Source organism: Thunnus thynnus, chromosome 9 (assembly GCF_963924715.1).
Source record: "Thunnus thynnus chromosome 9, fThuThy2.1, whole genome shotgun sequence".
NCBI lineage: Eukaryota > Metazoa > Chordata > Actinopteri > Scombriformes > Scombridae > Thunnus > Thunnus thynnus.
In genome coordinates this window covers 585692-605346 of record NC_089525.1, presented here as the reverse complement: position 1 = coordinate 605346, position 19655 = coordinate 585692, and the positions used below count along the sequence as shown (strand labels likewise).

Below are 19655 nucleotides of genomic sequence, written 5' to 3'. Positions count from 1 at the left end.
GCCTTTTCACCACTCAAGCAAATTGTTTTATTGGAATATAATATTGCCCCCCACCCCTCCGATTTCATTAGGTGGGACAATGATATAGTTTGATGCAGTTTGTTGTAAGATTCCATGTTGGTTTTCCTCCTGTCCTCCCCAATTTTTTGAGTCACCAGCCGCCACTGAGACGCACATATCACTTTCAGCTGCTGTGTGATCACTGCACGTATTTCAAAAACTCAAAGGGAAGAATTCTACTCACAGTCAGCTGTGGGCAACAAAAAGAACATCAGTATTGATTCTGCAGCAACCTCACAGATTATATTCAGTGACATGTGACCAACATTAATTAGTAAGATTCAGACATTAACCTCTTACAGACCAGTCTGAATCATTGTCCAATATTTCAAAAGACTAGATGAGAAATACTACAAAGAAATAAAAGAGGCAAAACTCAAGTTCATTTGTGATTTTGGAGAGCTCTGTGTGCACCTCTACTAATAAAACCCAAGCAGCACTTTTGCAGAACTGAAATGTGGAGAAAACCTGGACACTGGAGGCAGCAGCTCACTGTAACTTTCCTGCCTATCTGTATGCGTCTTGTCATGTGCAGCGCTATGGTGCAGACCCACAGAGTCTGGCGACAACAGCTCTGGACCAAGCCGCAAGCTCCAGGGCTGAAAAACGAAGCCAATCCAAAAGTGCCAAAAACTGTAGTTCCTTGAATGGCCACTTGAGGCCGGCTAAAAAAGCAAGTCAATCCCCATACACCCCCATGTTAAAATGCCCAGCTTTACAGCAGAAATAAACATGTTTACAGCCTGGTACAAGAAACGGTTTTTGTTTCTTTAGCTAATTTCCCCTATCATGACAACTGTATGGGGGGTGAATTTTTTTTATAACTCACCCATTTACATTTTTTAAAGCCGTAAATTTATGCATAATTAAGGAAGTGGCCACTTGAGTGACAGGTCGCTAGCCACTGGGTGGCTTGTTTCTGAAGTATGTTTCTGAAAAGATCAGAGGCGAGAAATAGGCAACAGAATAGTGATTCATATTTGATCAGCCTTGCCTAGTTTGATAGTTTGATCTGAGTTTCGAGGACCACCCCATTCCGCCGGATGGACCTTGTTTGCATAAAGTTGAGGTGGAGTCTTGATTTTGCAAATTTGGATACGGAGGTTGGTCCGTGAACTCGCCATGCCATATCTATCATGCACCATGCAGCTGGCTTTCTTGCACTCCATAGAAAACTAGAAATGCATTTCCTGCAGGAAATGCATGTGAATGCTGAAAACTGGAAGAAATCGCAAAGCACTGCTGAAAATACTTAACACTTGTTCAGGATCCCCATCCATACAAATAGAATTCAATTACCATGGCATAATAAGTTGTGGTGTTTTATCTATGACCACAAGGTGGGGCTACTGGTGCCATGATTCAGTATGTGGTGCACATTCTCATGGAAAACTTGTGTACAAAGTTTCATTTCAATTAAGACAACAGAATTGCTGAAATATGCTATAAAGTTACACAATCCGATTCAGTATTGAGGAGTTACTGACCATTAAATGCATTAGGCCACGCCTTCAAAATTTTGCTAACCAATACAGACAAACTGTAAGTGATATCCGAAAACAAATGAATACGTTTTGTTTGGGGTCCTCTAAATATGGTATGTACTAAGTTTGGTGAAGATTGGATGAAACATATGTCTATTAAAAAAAACAACATGGCGGAAAAATTTGGAGGCACAAATGGGCGTGGCCTGTATCAGTCTAATCAGTATCATCCAAAGAACATCCTGTCCAAAATTTTTTCTGATAGGATTTACCGTTCATGAGTTGTTAGGCAAAGCACAAAAAACATATTAAAACATTTAATAACCGACCACATGGTGGTGCCATTGTTACCATGTTTTAATATGTTAAGCAAACATCTGCTGAATGAGCTGCACAGATTGACAGTTGAATGGTTTTTATAGCACAAAGTATGCAGCAGTTGAAACGCGGCATAAAACGTACGGAAGACGGAAAAAGAATAAAGAGTGAGAAGAACTAGAAAATGCAATTTCTGTAGAAATTGCGTGTGATTGCTGAAAGCGGATTTAGACTGCATAACTGGAAGCTGAACACTAATGAAAAATCTACCAAGATTAAAATCAGCAATGGGTGGAACTGAACCTACACCCTTATGTTTGTAAGACAGACATGCTATGCACCGAGCTAACATGTCACACAGTAATGCCAGGCCAGATTCCGGTGTTTAGTCTGTCAATTGCATGAAATTGACAAAAAAGCAGTCTCATTAAGCAGATTGACATCACCTGTGGACTCCTGCATCCTTCAACTCTACTGAGTTATGTCCTAAGCAGGGCTTGAACTCAGTTTTTTTGATTTAAAAGGAGTTCAGAAGTGACATAAGCTCACACCACTGCACTACTCAGACATGCTTTGTAGCACAGGAAAAGATGTGTTTAACAAGCATATCAATCCACATTTTAGGTAATTTGTTTGATTTTAATCTTGGTAGATTTTTCAATACTCTTCAGCTTCCAGTTATGCAATCTAAATTCGCTTTCAGCAATCACACACAGATCATTTCTCATTTCTACAGAAATTGCATTTTCTAGTTCTTTTTCCGTCTTCCATACGTTTTTTGCCGTGTTTCAACTGCTGCATACTTTGTGCTATAAAAACCATTCAACTGTCAATCTGTGCAACTCATTCAGCAGATGTGTGCTTGTATTTTTCTAAAATGTAACATGTTTCAGCGATTTTGTATAATTTTTTAAAACATTAAAATTTATAATGGCAGTCTATGGGACAAACCATCCAACTGAGTTGGAACCTTTTTCACTTTGACACTCTTTCCATTCAAACCTTAAAACTTGAATTTTCAAAGTTATCAGATTGTTTAGCGATATCTTTTGTAGTTTTTCAGCAATTTAAGCCCAAAATCAGGGGTTTTGCCAGATCTCACCAGTGTGTCATGTGATCAGGCACAGTGGAAAGCACAGATAATTTTAGACCAGAAAAAATTCTAAACAGCTATCACTTCTACAGCTTTAGCTCCTCAAGCACATATCCTGACTCAGTATGTTTCCAAAAATACATTTCACATGGGACTTATAGTTTTTGGGATCTGAACCTTAATTGATAGAGAGTCCCTGTCATGTTCTCATTGACTGCAATACAATCTGCAGGATGTGTGTCTCCTCTCACTCCAGTTTCTTAAACTTACAGATTTTCTCTTCCTTCAAACACTTTTTACACATATCATTCATTCTCATGTTAAACTAGTCTTGCTTTCACTAATGATGTACAAATCTCTGGGCTTCAGGCTCTAGTTTAAGACAAATACATTTTCATCATCAAAATGGAGATTTTTTCCTCTCATTTTTGTGAATGTCTGTTGACTCAGTGGTTTAGAACACTGTTCTCTGATCAGCTTTACCTCAGATGACAAGGTTGTGTGTTCGATACCTGCTCACTGCTGTGCTCCTCATAATATTGCTCTCATGTACAAAGTTGCTTTACATCTCTATCATGTACCGTAAGTCAATTCCTCTTTAGGATGCTGTCTGAGTAGTCCGGTGGTTTAAGCTCATGTCACTTCTAAATTCCTTTTAGATCCAAAGGTTGTGAGTTCGAGCCCCGCTTAGGGCAGAGCTCAGTAGAGATGAAGGAGTCCAGGTGATGTCAATCTACTTAATGAGCTGAGCTGAACTGCTTTTTTGTCAATTTCATGCAATTGACAGACTAAATAGCTGCTTTCAGCAATCACACGCAATTTCTACAGAAATTGCATTTTCTAGTTACATTTTGAGAGATAGGAGGCTTGTGGCAACAAACTGAGGCTAGATATGTGCTTGAGGAGTCAAAATTGTGGGAGTGACAGCAGTTTAGAAAAACATTTCTGGTCTAAAATTATCTGTGCTCTCCACTGTGCCTGATCACATGACACACTGGTGAGACCTGAAAAAGTCTGCAAAACCCCTGACTTTGGGCTTAAATTGCTGAAAAACTACAAAAGATATCACTAAACAATCTGATAACTTTGAAAGTTCAAAGTTTTGTAAACATTTTACAGTTTGAATGGCATCTGTACGATAAGGGACTTCCGAGCAGTCGAGTGTCAAAGTGACCAAGGTTCCAACTCAGTTGGACGGTTCGTCCCATAGACTGCCATTATAAATTTTAATGTTTTAAAAAATTATATAAAATCACTGAAACATGTTACAATTCAGAAAAATACAAGCACACATCTGCTGAATGAGTTGCACAGATTAACAGTTGAATGGTTTTTATAGCACAAAGTATGCAGCAGTTGAAACGCGGCAAAAAACATACGGAAGACGGAATTAGAATAAAGAGTGAGAAGAACATTGTGTGATTGCTGGAAGCAATCACACAATAAAGAGTTAGAAGAACAATGTGTGATTGCTTTCAGCAGAACTTTTTTTGTGGAAAAACATTATCAGACAAATTATTATTCGAAGTAGAGTATATTATATGCATCTTAGAACGCGTCACGATTTTCTATATTTTTCTTATTGACAACAAATCTCATGTGCAGAGCCAAACCAACAATGAATTGATCTACATACAAGTATTGTGTGTGAGTATCCAACGCCTGATATATCTTATTCCTCTGTGCTGTGCTCTGTGTTATTTAAAATGCACAATGTAGCACAAAGTAAAGAGGTTGTGATATGTAGCACAACAAGCCTGCCAAACTCTGATTGCTGTTATTAGTCTTTGGAGCCATTTCTAAACAAACTATTGTTCCCACACTGAAGTGTGGAAACATGCAATGGTGTGGCTCAATGACGTGTTTTTAATGCACACAGGTCTACGACACAGAGGACTAAGATATATCAGGGTACACACACAATACTTGTTAGTAGATCAGTTCAGAGATTTGCTGACAATAAGAAAATAGAAAATCACCGGCCTTATCCTGTAAGAGTGAAAATGTATGGATGTATAGAGAAAGAGGATCAACATAAACTACAAATATCTGTTCTGGATTCTGTTGCTAGTTGGTGTTATGATACCAACTGATGTGTCTCTAAATTGTTTCCCACAACATCTGTTGCATCTCTCTGATCAGTATTTATCAGTGTCTGTGGGGATTTTCTTTTTTTGTTCCTCAGTGAGCGGTCTTTGATGTATTTCTCTGCTAGCCAGCTTCACCTTTCTCTTAGGTTTGAATAAACAAGCAAGATGGTCACTTCCACTGTCACATGTACCCATAACCAAGATTGTCAAAAACTTACTTGGTTCCTCAGTATGGTTAAGAATAAGCTTCAGAGTTATTTCAATGCCAGATGTTACATTTTAATTCTGAAGTTACAAGAGAAACATGGCCACTATCAGGAGCTAAACTGCAGTACTACTGGCCATATCTTATCCACCATTTTCTGCTTTGTCGGGGCTACCTGGTTACATGTTAAGGTTCGAGCTATGTTGAGGTTAAAAGGTTAAGAAACTTACATGATCTCCAGTCCCAGCCAAGTGGATACATACTGGTCTGTTCTTCTGCCATCTCTTAGGAACTATAAACTGGAACCTGAAACAACAGACACACTGTGAGGACTCACTTGGAAACCAAAGCACACAAACACATCATGAGTTAACACTTAAGTTAATACCTTATTTGGCTTTGTGAAACTCAATAGAAGGTAGATATGGCTGCAGTTCGTGACTGATGTTTCTTTTCATTTAACAGAACAATGCACAATGCATACAAATACAAATATACAGTACTGTGAAAAAGTTTTAGGCACTAAAAGTGAAGTGAGGATGCCTACAAAAATAATGCTGTGAATAGTTCTTATTTATCAGTCAACTACTACTACTACTACTACTACTACTACTACTACTAATACAAAGTTCAATAAACAGAAAAAAACCTAAATGAAATCAATATTTGGTGTGAGCACCCTTTGCCTTTAAAACAGCAGCAGTTCTCCTTGGTACACCTGCACAAGGTTTAAATGCAGAATAAATTTGGGACCAATCAGATTCTTCACCGATGGTATTGTGTGATAGATAAGAATCTACAGTGCCTCAATTTTTTTTTTTTCACAGGGCCACATGTATGGCTCTGCCCTGCTTGTCTTGATTGACTAACAAACGTGATAAAAGCAGCATTATGAAATTAGATGTAGATCATCAGTTGGTTGGGAAAAAAATGTGTAAAATCAAAACAGACTTTGGAGACATAAAAACCTGCAAAAAGTATGAAAAAAACAGGAGGAAATCAAATTTCAGAACACTGAGCAGTGTTTCAAACATTTCTTGGATTATTTCACAATTCACATATTTTGTCTGATGTATGCTTATTTATTTCATCATGTCTTTTTCTATATTTATTTAAATCTGAATAATGTGGGTGTCCATACTGCTCTACCAAGCTGTCTGGACTGATGTCATCTCCTGCACCCCTACACCAACCACTTGGCACCTTGGACATGGAATGATGTGAAGACGTAACATTCGATTTATTTATCATCCTGATTTCGCACACTATTTTCAATGTGTCTATTCCTTTCTTTGAATTTTCTTTTTACTAGATTCCCTACATTAGTATTATAATCCTATTTTGGGATTCAAATCTCATTGTTAATATGTATTCTATTAACTGTTGCAACTTCCTGTTCAGGTTTAGTAATTGCTATTTTCCTACACTGCTATTCACCCAGAAACTATTCCTCAACAGCTTCCAGCGATCACAGGGCTCGCATTAGCTGCTGTGGCATCATCACATTAGCAATGGATGAAGCAACAGAGGTGCAGGACTACATCATGTTCTGTACCTGGCTTTCACAGCCTCTGTAGGCAAGATTCCAGGAACCAAGTGCTCCAGAGGAGAGATGAAGAAGCCATCATGGATCTGACAGTCAGTGTGCTCCTCTGTCTGGACATAAAGGAACAAACAAGAACACATATCTGTGAGAATCCAAAAACAGTTACACAAGTGAGCAATGAAGAGAGAGCAGATGGAGTACCTTGTCTATGTAAACTGGATAGTCCTCAGGTACCAGAGACTTACACCTCTCTCTGTCTCCGATGATCTTACGGAACTCAAAGATTCTGCAAAACACAAACAAACACATCAGTTCAACATCAGCATAGATTCATCTGTTCCATTACCAATGCCACAACAGCATTTGAATGACCTCAAATCTGTTACAATGAACTGGTACAAATCAGTTTGATATTGACCAATGTAACAATATTTTTAGGACATAAAATTCCTGAGCCAGCATTTCTCATGCTGGCTCACCTCTGATTTGTTAGATTAATACAAGATTATTTAGAGATTCTGGACATACACTCAGAGAAACACCCCAATTACATGGATGCAAATGGGAAAACCCAAACAGGAAATTGCACTTGTTTGTAACTGTAAAATGTAAAGCTGTACCCAAATCAGGATATTCAGAGTTGAAATTTCAGGTCGATGCAAGGACATGCTGTCATGTTTCTGATGCAGGTAATAAAAAGGTAAACAGTGTATGAGAGCAATGCTACAGTTTGTGTTGTGGTAGTGTGATAATGTACTAAAAATGTAAGGCTACATTCATACTGAAAACATCCATCCATTTTCCACTGCTTATCTGGGACCGGGTTGCGGTGGTATCAAACTGAGTAAAGAAACCCAGACATCCTTCACCCCAGCAACACTCTTCAACTCCTCCTGGGGGATCCCAAAGCATTCCCAGGCCAGAGGGGATTTACAATCCCTCCAGCATATTCTGGGTCTGCCCTGGGGTCTCCTACCAGTTGGACGTGCCTGGAACACCTCCAGAGGGAAGTGTCCAGGAGGCATCCTAACCAGGAGCCCAAACCACCTCAGCTGGCTACTTTGAATGCGAAAGAGCAGTGGCTCTACTCTGAGCTCCCCCAGGAGTCTGAGTTCTAAACCTTATCTCTAAGGCTGAGCCCAGATACTCTCCAGAGGACGCTCATTTCAGCCGCTAATATCCGCAATCTCATTCTTCCAGGTATTACCCAAAGCTTGTGATGATAGGTGAGGGTTGGGACATAGACTGACTGGTAAATTCAGAGTTTTGCCTTCTGGTTCAGCTCTTTCTTCACCACAACAGTCTGGTACAACGTAGGCATGCCGCGGTGGTCAATGTTACAAATGTTAGACAGTGTTGGGACATACACCAATTAAATTACTTGCCCACTGCCCATACCGTAGTTTTGCTTGTTTCTGTAGAAACAAACCCATTTATTTAATTTTTGTGTATCAGCGCCCATGTTCATCAAATAAAAAATCTCCAATTTGTACAGTATTGAGTGTGTTATCAATACTTAGTCGGATGACGGACGCTAAAATTATAAACTGACAGTGTCTGCTCCAGGAGCATCTGCAGCAGCAGCAGCAGAGTCGCAGCAAAAAGGAGCAGAGTGAGACGTCTGTTCTCCGACCTGCTGCTGTAAACAAACGTAATGCTGGCTGTTAGCAAGCAGCTGCTCTTATGTCTCAGTGCTTGTTTTCAGCAGCAACCCTCCCGCTCTCTGCCTGCTCAGCCTGCTCTTGGTGTGTCTCTCTCCGGATGGCAGGCGAGTTGCTTCGGTTCTGGTTCTAAGCCACGGTCGTCCTTTGGCTTGTCTGCGCCACAGCCCAGCTGTACACAGAGGACAACCCGCTGGCAGCAGCCTGAAGCCCGCTAACTCGTAAATAAGGGAAGATCTAAACTAAAAATCTAATGTTAAAGATCAAAGTAAGAGCTCTATGGATGAGCATCATTGACGAATATCTTATTTTGTAAAATGTCCGGTGTAACCGGTAACAGCGGTGTTGTCACAAGTCTATTAGTCGGTGAGAAAATTTCCTCACCGTGGCATCCCTAGTACAATGCCTGCATTACTGCTGATGCTGCACTGAGCTGCCTGTCAACTTCCCACTCCATCTTACCCTCACTCGAGAACAAAAGCCTGAGATACCTTAACTCCTCCACTTGGGGTAGCAACTCACTCCCAACCCAAAGGGAGCAGTCCACCTTTTTTCAGCAGAGCAGCACGGCCTCAGATTTTGAGGTGTTGACTCTCATCCCGGCCGCTTCACATTCAAGTCGTCTGTCCGAGGCAAAGACGCAAAATCTAATGACAATCGCCTCTGCAGCAATCTCCCTTAATGCGTTTGTTTACGCACAAGTGAGCTCCCAGTTTAAGTCCATGCAGACCAGGAGGAAGGTTTGAGCTCAGGCTAGTCTACAGCAGGTCAATTTAGTTTAAGTCAGTTAAATTCTTGTAAGTGGTTTGTTCATATTTTAATAGCAATTGTCTAGCATTGTAAATTTGCATTGTTCATATTTGCCTGTTAAGGCTCAATGGCTACAATGTTTTCAGTGGCCCCTGCTGGCACTGTGGGAAAAAATGTGGTGACTGTACATTGGTGTCTCTTTATCTTTCCTCTCCATAAATAAATAAATGCATAATGTATAAGCTTGTTCTGTAAATTAATGATTAAAAATGAAAATGAATGAATGAAAACAAAAGCTATTAAATATATCTTATTGTCATTAAAATATTAAAATTAAAATGACGGGTAATAATAGATGATGACAGAATTTTTACGACCTGGTGCGTCAAAATGACAGACAATGAGAAAGTCTAATGCAACCATTACTTGTTAGCTCTGCTCCTCTCTTTACCCGAGTGTCCAAGACATGCAGCCTCAGATCTAATGACACAACTACAAAATTGATCATCAATCTAAGGTGTTCTGGTACCAGGTACACTTATGAACAACCTTATGCTCGAACATGGTGTTTGTTATAGCCGATCCATGGTTAGCACAGAAGTCCAGTAACAATGCACCACTCGGGTTCAGATTAGGCAGGCTGTTCCTCCCAATCACCCCCCTTCCAGGTTTCGCTGTCATTGCCCACATAAGCATTGCCCACCCAGGGACTCCAATAAGGCCGGATATTCCGAACAGCTGTTTGGTGCATACACACAAACAACAGTCAGAGTCTTCCTCCCAGCAACACGTAGTTGCAAGGAGGCGACCCTATTGTTCGGCAGGGAGAATTCCAACACTGCTGCGCTCAACCAGAGACTTCCCACACTCACATGGCGCCTCTCATCCTGGGCAACTCCGGAAAAGAAGAGTCCATCCCATCTCCAGGAGTTTGGTTCCATAGCCGCTGCGGTGCATAGAGGTGAGCCCAACTATATCTAGTCAGTACCGCTCCACCTCCCACACTAGCTCCGGCTCTTTACCCACCAGGGAGGTGTCGTTCCACGTCCCTAGAACCAATTCACGATGCCTGGGATGAGCAAGTCCAGGTCCCTGCCCCTGCCTCCTGACCAAAAACCCTCTAATGAAACAGTACAAGAGGTTGTGCTGGTGGGGGCATGTTGTTTAAGACCCCACTGAGACAATGAAATGCCATCGAGGAAGTCCAGTTGGAGCTACAGATTTATATATTTAAAGGCTTTATCATTTACATTTTGTCATTTTGCAGACACTTTTATCAAAAGCAACTTGCAAGCAAGGTGCCAAAAGAAGCCAAAGCACTGCACAGTAGTTTGCGATACAGACAGGATTTTACAGCTCTGGAAAGTTATCATGGCAGCAACTGTTTTATCTTTTGTCATGATGATTGCAAAGTAAACAGCAGAAACCCAGCATTAACATTACAAAGTAATCCACCAGAAATGTGCACTTGCATGTATGTGATTGGCCAACGCAGCGCCTTGCCAGATGACGTCACATTGCATTGCAGCATAAGCTCAACTTTTTTGCCAGAAGATCCTCTGGTGTGTTGCCAAAGCTCTCTATGTTGGCACCCCAACTGTGTCAATGCACTGCTTCCATTGATATGAAAGAGAGGGGTGCATTTTTTCCACACAGGGCAGTAGTGTTTCTATTGGCCAAACAAGCACATCCACTCTGTAAAAGTTGAACAAAGGATAACTCTGACCAGAGAATCCGCCAAAACCACCTGGACATTCCACTGAAACAGGAAATGAATGTTTGCGTTTGATTGCTGTGCTTGTTTCAATAGAAGTGAATGGGAAAACAGAGAATATTTGTTGAATGAAAACATAACGTTACCTTAAGGCAGCAGTCAGACTGACTTGAGCAACGTGAAAAAATGCTCCCCTTTTTTTTCTGAATGGGCCCTATGTCAGTGTGAGCACCACCTTAAAAGTAAAGAAATATGATAAACAGCTTTAAATTTTAGGATACCTCTTGAGGTCTTCAGGCTTCCCCCATCCCCCGATAAAGAGTTTGGTGAGGAGCAGTCTTCGGTAAAATACATCCAGCCGGCTCACACCCATGGACCAGCACCTGGCATCTAGACAGAGCAACACGCACTTCATTCAGAGTGTGCAATAAAAAGTGCATTTAATTAATAATATTTAATTTCTATTTTTCTTCAATTTATATACGTTTGACCATAGAGGTACTGTACATGCAATAAAAGATTTGCAAATAAAAAATCAGTGAGAGTAAACTTTTAAAAAGATAAGCGGCTTCACACACAAGCAAATGAAGCAAGTCTGTTGCATCAGCTCTGCTGATTTGAATGCACAGTGGGAAAGTCACCACCGACACTCGGTTTGTAATAATCATACTCTTTGGTAATACTGCACATGCAAGGGCTTTCATCAGTGGGCAATAGGCTCAATCACCCTTGCATTACCTCATTCGGCAATAGATAGTGACTTAACAGACATTTATTTAAATGAAAATCTTCAGAGAGCTTCAAGATTCCCACTTAAAGCACTGCACAAATCTGTTTACAAGTATTATGCAGGATCTTATTGTCAGTTAAAAGATTTTTGGAGATGCATATCTATTTTGCCCGTTTAATGCCAGGAAATGTTAAAATCATTAGAGTTTTTGTATTGAATTTTAAAGCTATTGTACTCTTACACTCTTATCGTACAACATACCAAAGTTACTACAAATATACTGCAAAAAAAGCTGAGATAGTGTAATGAATGTTACCAGAAACATTCTGACCATGCCCCATTTGCAGGGATTTATTTCTCTAGTCTGGAGCACATGTGAAGTCCCATAATTGAAGTCCCAAAATAAAAATAAAATGAATTTCTGACTTTTAGTGCAAAAAAAGCTGCATATCACTGCACATAGTTTCACTTTCTGACTGTCACTGTCTGACAGTGAAACACATGGAGAAGGTTGTAGCTAACCTGACAGATGAAAACATTATGTCCACTTTGAGAGCCCAGGCAACAAATAAAAAAAAGAGAAGCCATTACCACAAGACCCCACAAAGTTACACGCAGGCTGTTGCAATGTCAGCCACAGATAATCATTCTGTCTGCCCTCCTATAACATGTCTTTCATAAATTTATCTATCAGCCCCCATTTTACCGTAAAAGCATACTAGGCATTCAGATAGAGCCATATTTGGAAATATATTGATATTGAATAATAAAAATCAAAATAAATAATTACCCATTGAATACAATACTTGCAGTTGAAACTGAGAAAACTGTCAACGTACAATTCGATTATGGCAAAAATCATAATCATTTTGGTCAATATTCACGATTATTTAACATGATTACTTTTTGCCAATTGCAAATGTCAAAATATGCACATATTTTTTTCCAGCCGGCTGACGAGACTATTACACATTCAATCATTGATTGTCCTAAGTATGATCAAGAGAGACAATATATGAGGGAAGAACTTAGGAAGACTGGAGTTCAGGAGCTCAGCAATAAAACTTTAATGAACCTGCCAAGTGGGTGGAGCAGTAGTTAGGGCCTGAGCACCAAGCTCTGCAAAGGCCCTATTGGATTTGAAGGAATTATTTTTCTTCTCTATTATTATTCTTCCAAAACAAACGCAATTTTGAGGGCCTAAACGTGCACGAAAAGTTGTTAAACTTTGCACATACATCAAAAGTGGTGAAAAATGTAATATTTTATGGGTCTCGCAAAAAGGCGGGGCAAAATGGCTTGACAGTGCCCCCTAGAAATTTAAGAAAATTGAGCCCCTCGACACGGATTGTCGTAGACAGAAGAACAGAATTCGGTACGTATATGTATCATGAACAGACGCACCAAAAAGTCTCTTGGAGACATACCCTAAGTCCAACAGGAAGTCGGCCATTTTGGATCAAATTTGTGATTTTGACACTGATTTTGCCATTTCCAGGTTGCATATTTTAACAAACTCCTCCTAGAGATTTGACCTCAGCAACTTCAAAATCAGTCAGTATCATCTAAAGACCTTGGAGATGAAAAGTTATCAAAACGGTGAGTTTTCGACATTGCCAAGGGGGTGTGGTCGGGTGGTGAATTTTGATATTTCGCCATGAAAATTGAAATGGCCATAACTCCGGCACACATGATCCTATGAGAACCAAACCAGTTGTGCTTGAAAAGAGTCCTGCCCTGAACAGGTCCATGTGTCAATACTGGATCTGAGTCATAGCGCCACCTACTGGCAACAGGAAGTTACATGTTTTACACTCTGACGCCCTGTGGGTAGCACAGTGATTGGATCCACCTCAAATGGAGATCATATATTCTGAAGTTGACTTTTTGTCGAAAGGTGTTGCCATGACGATGCAGTGAATTTCGATGTCTCGCCATGAAATTTCAAAGCCTTATAACTTGACTCCACATGGTCTGATCTTTTCCAAATTTCATATGCTTGTTCTGAGTCCCGGTCTGAAGACATGTACAGGCCCATATTTAGTGACAGTCATAGCGCCACCTACTGGCAGCAGGAAGTCTTAAGCGCCACTCTTTTGCTAACTACTCCTAGCAGGTTAGCCAGAAAAACATAAAATTTGGTCAGCCAAGGCGTAATACCTTGATGATGATAACTCCTGAACCTATTGAGTTTTCAACAAAAGCTGTTGCCATGGAAACACATTGTTCACCACAAAGTACGAAGCTGAATAAATACTGCAGGACTCAGTACACAGTAAAAATACTGCAAGACACAGTACACAGTATAAATACTGCAGGACTCAGTATACAGAATAAATACTGCAGGACTCAGTACACAGTAAAAATACTGCAAGACACAGTACACAGTATAAATACTGCAGGACTCAGTATACAGAATAAATACTGCAGGACTCAGTACACAGTAAAAATACTGCAAGACACAGTACAAATACTGCAGAACTCAGTACACAATATTAATACTGCAGGACACCGTACACAATATAAATACTGCAGGACACAGTACGAATACTGCAGGACTCAGTACAGTACAAATACCGCAGGACACAGTACACAGTACAAATACTGCAGAACACAGTGCACAGTACAAATACTGCAGAACACAGTACACAGTATAAATACTACAGGACACAGTACAAATACTGCAGGACACAGTACAAATATTGCAGGACACGGTACACAATATAAATACTGCAGGACACAGTACGAATACTGCAGGACTCAGTATGCAGTATAAGTACTGCAGGACACCGTACACAGTATAAATACTGCAGGACACGGTACACAGTAGAAACACTGCAGGACAAAGTACGCAGTATAAATACTGCAGGACACACTATAAATACTGCAGGACACAATACACAGTATGAATACTTCAGGACACAGTACACAGTATAAATACTGCAGGACACGGTACACAGTAAAAATACTGCAGGATACAGTACACAGTATAAATACTGCAAGACTCAGTACACAGTATAAATACTGCAGGACACAATACACAGTAAAAATACTGCAGGACTCAGTATACAGTACAAATACCACAGGACACAGCACAAATACTGCAGAACACAGTACACAGTAGAAATACGACAGGACACAGTACAAATACTGCAGGACACAGTACACAATATTAATACTGCAGGACACGGTACACAATATAAATACTGCAGGACACAGTACGAATACTGCAGGACACCGTACACAGTATAAATACTGCAGGACACAGTACGCAGTATAAATACTGCAGGACACAGTATAAATACTGCAAGACTCAGTACAGTATAAATACTGCAGGACTCTGTATACAGTACAAATACAGCAGGAGACAGTACACAGTACAAATACTGCAGAACACAGTACACAGTATAAATACTACAGGACACAGTACAAATACTGCAGGACACAGTACAAGTATTGCAGAACACGGTACACAATATAAATACTGCAGGACTCAGTATGCAGTATAAGTACTGCAGGACACAGTATAAATATTTGTATTAATATTTGTGTGAACAGGTCGACAATCTGTGTGTAAATGTGTAATCTGTAAATATAAACACCTTCCACAAATACAAAAAAAGATTTGTAAACTTACAAAAGTATTTTACAAATACAAAACGGATTTGCAAATACACAAACAAATTCCTTAAATAAATAAAAATATCTGTGAATACATTAAATTAATTTGCAAATAAATGAAAAGCATTTGTGAATATCTTCCTAACATTTACAACTTTCCAACAGGCATTTGTGAACTCAGTTTTTATTTGTGAATCGAAAAAACATTTGTGGATCTCAGTTTTAAGCGTGTGAATTTGCTTTTTACACACACAGAGTTTTGAAAAAAAATTTCCGCCAGTCTGAACTAAAATCCACGCATATCGCTCGGCCATTTTCAAATAGCATGTGATCGCCTGCTGATGACGTCATGTCTGCATTTCAAAGTAAGAGCATGAAGTCTTTTGGGTTTTTTTTTTAATAAATCAGCGATAAGTCACATGCATTCATTTTTTCATGTCAGTGTCATACAATGATCATTAATGTGTGTTTATTGCTGTCTTGCTTGCTGTCTAGACACAGGGTCAAGTGTATTTTCCTCCATTTTACACACATCACTACAGTCATGTGTATTGGGCTCTGAGCACTTCCAACACACAGATGACCTACACTCAACACTGCACCTGAATGCCTCCTGTGTAGACATACAAGGCATTCCTCAATCTGTGTTCTTGTCTGTACTTGTGTTCTTGTGGACTTGTGAAAAGTCATCAGTCACAGCCCAAATACTGTTCAAATTCAAAGTCCACATCTAGCCAAGTACATTCCAAATACCCAGTTGTGATCTTGCTCTCTGTTTTATTGGAGATGCATCAGGAGCTGACTTGTGTGGACTTGGGACCGCCAAGTATCCCAGAATGCGTTTTGCACCAACCAGCACTGAGATTTTGAGCCACGCTAAAAGTTGTTGTCATTTTCACTGTGGGACTGTTAATGTGACTTTATTAAGTTTTAATATTTTTTCAGGAAAGAAATTAACAGTGTAGATTCCCAATATGTGGTCAATTTATCCAAATAACGCCTGTTTGGAAATTTGCTCTGATGTTTTCGGAGGTGTTTCGGAGCTGCTGACTAGGTGAGACCAGCTGGTCATCTCAGCTGCCAGCAGCCCAACTCCTAAGATGATTGGCAGGTCAACATGTCATCATCCCAGGGAGAACATGATCTGATGAATTGATCTGTGCAGCTCTTTGGTGATTTGCAGCTGGCTCTAATGTCCCGCCAGAATTTTGATATATGATATAATTCCTTTGGAAGATAAATGTTGGTCCCTCAGATAAAAAGTCACTGCAGTAGCTGCCACATCGGTTTGTCTGAATGTTTTTACTGGACAGAACAACAGCGTTGCCTCTGGGGCTCTATATGTACAGATTTCACCACATTTACATTGATATGAATGTATTTAAATGGACAGATCAGTTTAATTTCGTTTAATTTTATTAAGCTAGATACATTTGGATTTTTATCATAGCTACATAACACACTGAAAACATAATTTACTTCATCCCTCTGTCAAGAAGGTTATTTTTTGTGAGAAGAAAAAGTGTTAGTGGAGTAATGTGGTTAAGTGTGTTGAAGCTGAACTGCTGCTATCAGCAAGTATGCTGCTGCTCCAATTGCAGAACGATCGTAAAGCGTCCTCCCGTTCTCGGAAGTTTATACTCCCGAGTCGAACTTCCAAAGTCCGAACTGACTAGCATGCAAGTCCGAACTTCGCATAGTTAGTACTGAGAAACGCCTACAGACGGAGCACTGCTGCTGCTCACGTTACGTTTGCTGTCTAGACACAGGGTAATGATAACATAAAAGCACAAGACAATCTAAACGTCGGCTTATTTGATCGTGTTTTGGCTCACATGCCAGCGCCGGAGCGATAAGCAGAAGGAATAGCGCAAATATAATACCATCCACCTTTTCCTGGAATATAGCCCGGTCAGAATGGGGCCTACAGTTTCGTGGTAGCGTTAAAATGCGATAAAGATAATATTATGACTTATGCACAGAGCTATGTGTGGTTACTGAAGAACTGCACTTACACAGTTAACGCTAACGTTACATGGCTTAGCTGAAATCAATGTCTATGATTTTGATTATTCAAAATGACAAAGCGTACTTGTTGTAACAATGACGATATGTTATGTCACCACTTTTATGGTGGTGTGTAGGAATATAAAGAACAATGACACTGTGGCTCACATCGGCTCCGAGCGAGGCTGTAAAACAATTGTTCGCCTGTTGTCCGAAGTTCAGCTTTTAGCTAGCAGTAAGTTAACTGGTTAACTTGGCCTTGTTCATTCATTCCGGATGGTTTCAGACGTCGTACAGATAGACAGTCAGGCGGGAAGTGAGATAGACAGAAAGACAGTTGAGAGAAACAGTGACTAACCTTACACTACCTCAGACTGAACAGGGACGTGTGTTGTCCTTGTGGATTGTTCACACGGCTAGCCAACAGCTAACGTTACCGTCCTCAGAATGACATACTCGCGTTGGACCATTTGTCAAGCTACCACTGTTAATCCCATCCCATCTCTTATTATACATCCGTGGTTCATCCTTTCGAACAATAAAAGCACTTCCGATCACAACATTCAAAATAAAGCCTGTGTCAAACACAGGCCTACCCATGGCATTATAAACATTCTATCAAGGCTCACGGATCATGTAAACATTTACGATGTAATTATCTACAAATGAGGAAAAGGAGTATTTATGAGCAGTTGTTCCTTTTATAACAATAAGTGGTTAAACTAATGTCCTTATAATATGCCTAACCTCTGCAATACAGTCTATTAGCCTACAGGAATTCGCTGTGAGAAATCTCAGGTTTGACTTTGCTGTGGATGACGTGGACAGCCATCTCCATATACTTTAGTGTACACTTGGGCTAAGGTCTGTTTTTGCTAGTTTGTGCCTCCTAGTTCCTGTGAAGAGAGATGTTGATGCAACACCATATAATGATATTGTAGATAAAAGTGTGCTTCCAATTTTGTGTCAACAGTTTGTGTTTGTTCCTTTTACTGTTTCAACATGACAATGCCCATGTGCAAAAAGCCAGCTGCATTAAGAAATGCTTCTCCCAGTTTGCTGTAGTTGCGCTTGACTGGCTGACAGAGCCCTGATCTCAACCCCATTTAACACCTTTAGGATAATCTGGCACACAGCATTGAACCTCATGGTCTTGTGGCTGAATGGGAACAAATTCCTGCAGCCAGGTTCCAACATCTGCTGGAAAGTCTGAAAACAGACAAGAGGAGGCTGTTATAGCAGCAAATGAATGCCCATTATGTTTCTATCACAGGTTCAACTACCACATGTGGCTGGAATATTTGAATGTCCAGAAACATTTGAAAAAATAGGACCAAAAACAAAATATCAGTGAGTCCTTTTAACGAACGACCTGGTGTTTTATATACTTAAGCCCATACTACAAATCACATGTATTGTACTTTATATCACTGCAAGCCATTTTTCACAACATATTATAACTACATTATATCCAGGGTTGGCATCCTAAATGAGCAATTTGATTTAAAATAAAGCTGCAATGGTTAATTAGTTTCAAAATATACCATTGCATTCACATGGTCTATCATTCCCCTCCTCGCCCCACCCTCTGATCCTCTGACAAGCACAGAATTACAGAGGTAGTGAAAATGTAGGATAGCTAGCTAGCTAGCTAGCTAGCTATCATTTTTGCTTCATTTCATATAAGAAGAACTGACAATGGCAGAAGCTAAAAAAGTAGGTTGTCTAATAGTCACCTCTTTCAGCCATCTTGGACAAACGAATTCAGATTTATTTCACAAAAGTTCCAAGCTGTGTGCACTCTCTGCTGTGAAAATGTGTGTTGAACTTCAAGTGTAAAATGTCATTTTGAAACAAGGCACAAGAAAAACTTCAAAGATAAGGCTGATGAAGCTGAATCAACCATGAAAGCAGTGGCTCGGTACGGGAAGCAAAGCAGTGTGTTTACAATCCTATGTGCCACCAAAAACCAAGTTATAGAGGGCAGCTATGAAGTTGGCCAGTGCATTGCTAACCATGGGAAGCCATTTTCCAATGGAGAATATACAGTATAAAGGAGGTTTGCTCTGCAGTTCGGATTCATATGTGATGGGTTACCAGACATGATCATAAACCGGATCAAAGAAATGCCTGTTTCTGCGAAAACAGTGGAGAGACGCATTATCAACATGGCTGAAAACATAAGGCACCAGCAAACTCTTGCATTGAAAGATGCATCGGTATTCAGCAAAGCTCTTGACAAAAGTGTTGATGTAAATGTTGTTCCATGTCTAGCAGATGTTACAGATATTGTGACAAAGCAGAGATGTACAAGGAACTTTGTTGTTTAAAGCTCATGCATGGTACCACTAAAGGGGAGGGTGTGGCAAAAGCATT

General features: G+C 40.1%; 1 protein-coding gene across 1 annotated transcript in view; it reads right to left on the bottom strand.

The window, feature by feature from the left end:
• Positions 1-17788, bottom strand: part of abhd18 (abhydrolase domain containing 18) — a 36824-nt gene extending 19036 nt beyond the window's left edge. The window contains exons 1-5 of the mRNA XM_067598462.1: positions 17638-17788; positions 11203-11311; positions 6998-7082; positions 6806-6906; positions 5481-5556 (exon numbers count right to left, since the gene is read on the bottom strand). Coding sequence (XP_067454563.1) covers positions 5481-5556; positions 6806-6906; positions 6998-7082; positions 11203-11294 — 354 coding nt within the window. The 5' untranslated portion in view covers positions 11295-11311; positions 17638-17788. The remainder of the gene's footprint in view (positions 1-5480; positions 5557-6805; positions 6907-6997; positions 7083-11202; positions 11312-17637) is intronic.
• Between the last annotated feature and the right edge of the window lie 1867 nt (positions 17789-19655).